The 6,024-nt window shown below is 37.9% G+C and overlaps 1 protein-coding gene across 1 annotated transcript in view; it reads right to left on the reverse strand.

Moving 5' to 3' along the window:
• The window catches only part of LOC128652635 (WD repeat-containing protein 64-like), a 385,941-nt gene extending 383,156 nt beyond the window's left edge, over positions 1-2,785 (reverse strand). The window contains exons 1-3 of the mRNA XM_053705567.1: positions 2,723-2,785; positions 2,197-2,333; positions 1,720-1,978 (exon numbers count right to left, since the gene is read on the reverse strand). Of these exons, the coding sequence (XP_053561542.1) occupies positions 1,720-1,978; positions 2,197-2,333; positions 2,723-2,785 (459 nt within the window). The remainder of the gene's footprint in view (positions 1-1,719; positions 1,979-2,196; positions 2,334-2,722) is intronic.
• Between the last annotated feature and the right edge of the window lie 3,239 nt (positions 2,786-6,024).

Consider the following 6,024-nt stretch of genomic DNA (forward strand, 5'->3'; position numbering starts at 1 on the left):
AAAGATAGATAGTCCCTTCGTTACCCATTCCCCAGTTTTACATAATCAACATGGTTGTATTGATAAACTCTTTTACCACTGTGATTACTTTGTATCCATATCTCTGCAGATTGCCCACTTATCTCAGTGCTTTGTACAAACTTGCAATTTGGCCAATTAGTGCTGACTCTTGCATCAGTGAATGTTGTATATGTAGCACAGTTAAACTAGCAGTGCATTAATTAGCCTTTCACAGCCAGAAAGTGAAATACGAGGTGGCCTACAAGTTCTTAGAAATCAGCCTATGAGCCTACCTAGTTTTAGCCTTTAACAAAGAATACCAAGCGAACCAAGCAAATTTGATGATAAAAGTAAATTTTAAAGTTGTTTGGAATTACATGCCCTATCTAAATCATTAAAGTTCAATTTTATTGACCCTTTAAAGAGGAACATAAATTACCCTGTATTTTCCAATACCCCCTGTGTAAAAAGCTGATGACTATTAGTTTAACATTGCTCAGAAACAGGCTGTAAAGATAATATTTGTGATGTTGATTTTAGAGACTATGGTACATGCTGCACACTTACAGATTGATAATGCCGCTGACTGGATGTTTTTTGTTCATTGCACCATTCTTGATACACATCGAGGAGTACTGCTGTTTCAGATACACTTTGTCCACCATGTCTTGCCACGTTCAAAGTCCATTATATCACTGCTCTTCCCCATTCTCACTGTGGTTTGTATGCTAAACTGATAGTAGGAAGGTTGTTCTGCTGTATTTATACCAAAACTGTGGCCACGTGATGTGCAACACAGTGGAAGGAACCATTTGTGTGCACAGCAGGGCTGTACCTAATAAAGTGGCTGCACAGTGTATATTTAACTACCATCAGATATATGTAGAAATATGTACTGTATTTATAAATAAATAGAACATATTCTGCTATGTGAAGAACATTGGAATATGAAATATTAATATATTCATGTCAGGTTAGCGCACTTGAGAATATGTAATCGGGTTTGCGTGTGAGTAGGGTGTTTAAGGGTTTTTTCCAACTTTTTTTGCTCCTTTGACTTCTATGGGGGAAATATGATTCCAAAATTCAAAGTTCGGCTTAGTGTGCGCATCGGGTTAGCGCGCGAGAAAACTTTTTACTATCAGCTTGTAATACGAGCTCTACCTGATCGTTCAGAATGAGAAGATCAATGGTATATGCTGGATTAGATGATGCTAGCAGTAAAATATATCTCCACAGAACAGTTATAGATTTTTTCTATAAGTATAAGCCGAGTTCTGTTAGCCTACTTGTAGTAAAATATATTTTACAATGTATCTTTAATATAAATCTTTATGTGACATTCTTAGGGTGTTTGGAAACATCTTGTTTTATCTTCAAACCTCAATAAAAAATAAAATACACAAAATTACATATAACAATCAGATTTGAAAGTCTTACACTTGGTAATTATACAAATAACAGGACTGCACTATTATACAGATATAAATCCTTCAGGTTCTAAAGTATTTTGTACAAGGTCCTCCCTCCTTAATTAATGTATTTTGTTTAGTTTGTTTCATGTATCTGGGTTTTTTTTACAAATAATTGGTGTCATTGTGCACCGTACTCATAAGCTTATACAAATAAATGAATTATAATATTAATGAAAATAATAATAAAGAAATGTTCTCTAGCTTATAGTATTATAATATCGTCATATATTTAACATTAACTTACCTTCTCCTCCCAGAGGCTCCTGACTAGATCTAATTGATTATGAAGTATTTCCCTTGCTTTTAGATTTTCCAAAAGTCCCAGTGAATGTCTCTTTGTTTGCCTCTTTATTATCTCTTTCTCTAACCATTCTGGAGGACTCAGACATTGATCCTCAGGTTCTTCAGAAGTTATAGATCCTAACAGGGCTCTTCGGGCTTCCACGCCAGTCTTTGCACGCAACTGAGGTTTTGCAGAGGTTTTTCTTATTTCACTGTAAAGACTGATGTAGATTAAAAAAATATATTGTTAAGATGTGCAATCATTATTGGTGTACAACTAATAACAATAATACAAGTGTGTTTCATGAGATAAAGGAAATAATATAAATTTAATAAGATTTCAAAAGTTTCAATATTAAAGCATTTTAGGAAACATCAAATCACTGGTATTAGGTCATGAACTCTTAAACTCTTATTGTTCAGAAAGGTAAACCTCAACCTAGATCTGTTGAGTCCTGCTATAATGCTGTAGAACCATCTCCACCAGTAGTAGCTTACACTGTAGGGGTTGATTTCTGTTCCTGCTACAGAAAGGCATACTGTACCTTTAAGAAGGCCTAGAAGATCAATTAGGCCCTAATTATAAAAAAGTCTTTATAAGCTTTGTGTTTTAAGCATGAGGTTGCTTGTATACTGAGTTATTACCTCTTACTCTGGCAGTTTACTTCTTGGACATACTGGTTTTACTTCTGTTTCTCCTGACTACGCTCGCTTTTGTATTAACCTTATTTATGACTGACTTGGTATTTGACTTTGGCTTGTTGCGGATTCTGCTTTTGTTGAATGATTTTGTGCTGCTTTTCCCGGTGAGGCCTTGACTATTACAAAGATATGTTTCTTTTTGAAATTTAAATTTATAAACTTATAGTTATTTTTTAGTACTTCATTTTTGGTTTGGTTTGTAGGAGCTGATTAAAGAACTAGAGAGAGTTCAGCTAATAAGTTTATTCTCATTGCATTCTTACCCCTGGCCTTTGTTTGAACACTGTGTTTACTTCCAGTGTCCCAGAAAGGGCTCGTGGGGCCATTGATTCCAGCTGTCCAGCTCATTTTACTCTAAAACAACAGTAGTTGTAGCGGGGGCTCACAGTTAGGGTTAAGTGCAGTGTAATAGGGAAGCCAGTGTTAGGGTTAATATGTGCTGGGGTATTGGAATAGTAGAGATTGAGTTGTGTATGGTAGGGTAGGTTGTAGATGTTTATTTGCTGTTTAGGGGAAAATCACATTTAAAACTCCCTGGTGGCTGGCCTCAGCTATATTTTGTCATGTAACACTACTATTTACTGTGGATCAACTTAATTTATACTGACTTGCATTAGAGTTTAGGCCTTTCATTTTAGACAGGACGGCGTTATAATTGTCACACCTCATACTTGTCACAAGGGGATTCACAATATTTGAATGATTTATAACTATTTCTTTGTTTTTATATATTTAAAGGGATATAAAAGTCAAATTAAACTTCCATAATTCAGAGAGAGCATGTAATCTTAAGGCACTTTTAAATTCACTTCTATTTTCAAACGTGCTTCATTCTCTTTGTATTCCTTGTTTAAAAAAGTATACGCACATGTCCTACACTAGTGGGAGCTAGCTGCTGATTGGTGTCTCTACACATTTGTCTGTTGTGATTGGCTAACTAGATGTATTCATCTAGCTGCCAGTAGTGCAATGCTGTTCCTTCAGCAAAGGATAACAAGAGAATTAAGCAAATTTGATAACAGAAGTAATGTGGAAAGATGTTAAAAATTGTATGTTCTATCCAAATCATGAAAGAAAATTTGGTGGTTTCCTGTCCCTTTAAATAAGTTAGGGATAAGCACCAATCACTGAAGACCATTGAACAGAATAGTCATGATTAATGGACCCCTTTCTAGTTGGTTAGTAGATGTGAAAAAAGGTAAGTTGGTTAAATAGAAAGCTGGGAACTTTGGTAAGCTTTTAACTTTTATTAAAAGAAAGTCAACCGCCTAGATTTAAAGTTCTGCGGCAGCCGTCAAAAGCAGCGTTAAGGGGTCCTAACGCTGCTTTTGGCCACCCGCTGGTATTTAGAGTCGTGTAGGTAAGGGTCTAACGCTCACTTTCAAGCCGCGACTTTTCCATACCGCAGATCCCCTTACGCCAATTGCGTATCCTATCTTTTCAATGGGATCTTCCTAACGTTGGTAATTAGAGTCTTGGCTGAAGTGAGCAGTAGACCCTCTACCGACAAGACTCCAGCCGCAGAAAAAAGTCAGTAGTTAAGAGCTTACTGGGCTAACGCCGGTTTATAAAGCTCTTAACTACTGTGCTCTAAAGTACACTAACACCCATAAACTACCTATGTACCCCTAAACCGAGGTCCCCCCACATCACCGCCACTAAAATAAATATTTTTAACCCCTAATCTGCCGACCGCACACCGCCACCACCTACATTATCCCTATGAACCCCTAATCTGCTGCCCCTAACATCGCCGACACCTACATAATATTTATTAATCCTTAATCTGCCCCCCCCAACGTCGCCGCTACCTACCTACACTTACAGGGAGTGCAGAATTATTAGGCAAATGAGTATTTTGACCACATCATCCTCTTTATGCATGTTGTCTTACTCCAAGCTGCATAGGCTCGAAAGCCTACTACCAATTAAGCATATTAGGTGATGTGCATCTCTGTAATGAGAAGGGGTGTGGTCTAATGACATCAACACCCTATATCAGGTGTGCATAATTATTAGGCAATTTCCTTTCCTTTGGCAAAATGGGTCAAAAGAAGGACTTGGCAGGCTCAGAAAAGTCAAAAACAGTGAGATATCTTGCAGAGGTATGCAGCACTCTTAAAATTGCAAAGCTTCTGAAGCGTGATCATCGAACAATCAAGCGTTTCATTCAAAATAGTCAACAGGGTCACAAGAAGCGTGTGGAAAAACCAAGGCACAAAATAACTGCCCATGAACTGAGAAAAGTCAAGCGTGCAGCTGCCAAGATGCCACTTGCCACCAGTTTGGCCATATTTCAGAGCTGCAACATCACTGGAGTGCCCAAAAGCACAAGGTGTGCAATACTCAGAGACATGGCCAAGGTAAGAAAGGCTGAAAGACGACCACCACTGAACAAGACACACAAGCTGAAACGTCAAGACTGGGCCAAGAAATATCTCAAGACTGATTTTTCTAAGGTTTTATGGACTGATGAAATGAGAGTGAGTCTTGATGGGCCAGATGGATGGGCCCGTGGCTGGATTGGTAAAGGGCAGAGAGCTCCAGTCCGACTCAGACGCCAGCAAGGTGGAGTACTGGTTTGGGCTGGTATCATCAAAGATGAGCTTGTGGGGCCTTTTCGGGTTGAGGATGGAGTCAAGCTCAACTCCCAGTCCTACTGCCAGTTTCTGGAAGACACCTTCTTCAAGCAGTGGTACAGGAAGAAGTCTGCATCCTTCAAGAAAAACATGATTTTCATGCGGGACAATGCTCCATCACACGCGTCCAAGTACTCCACAGCGTGGCTGGCAAGAAAGGGTATAAAAGAAGAAAATCTAATGACATGGCCTCCTTGTTCACCTGATCTGAACCCCATTGAGAACCTGTGGTCCATCATCAAATGTGAGATTTACAAGGAGGGAAAACAGTACACCTCTCTGAACAGTGTCTGGGAGGCTGTGGTTGCTGCTGCACGCAATGTTGATGGTGAACAGATCAAAACACTGACAGAATCCATGGATGGCAGGCTTTTGAGTGTCCTTGCAAAGATAGGTGGCTATATTGGTCACTGATTTGTTTTTGTTTTGTTTTTGAATGTCAGAAATGTATATTTGTGAATGTTGAGATGTTATATTGGTTTCACTGGTAAAAATAAATAATTGAAATGGGTATATATTTGTTTTTTGTTAAAGGATTACTTTCTGTTATAATTTTTAAGCCAAACAACTAACATATTAAAGTTAATAAACATTAATTAAAACCTACTGACCTATATTTTCTCCAAAACAAAGTTTCATAACGTTATAAAAGTTATATCTTTTATTCCCCGATGATGTCACGTTATCCTGCCCACTATTTTCAGCACTGTGTGTTCAAAATACTTAAACCAATGAAATTGTGTTTAAAGCGCCATTTTGAAACCTAGGTATTGTAAACGGATTGGTACAGAGCAAAGGATACCCACGGAGTGGGTTTGGAAAACAATTAAATTTGCAGACAAGATTTCTGATATACGGTAGAGATATGTTAATGAAATGCTATTGATAAAAAGCGTATTTGAGATAGTTAGTTAGTAACAGGCATA

The sequence above is a fragment of the Bombina bombina genome, chromosome 3 (genome assembly GCF_027579735.1).
Source record: "Bombina bombina isolate aBomBom1 chromosome 3, aBomBom1.pri, whole genome shotgun sequence".
In the NCBI taxonomy this organism is placed as follows: domain Eukaryota; kingdom Metazoa; phylum Chordata; class Amphibia; order Anura; family Bombinatoridae; genus Bombina; species Bombina bombina.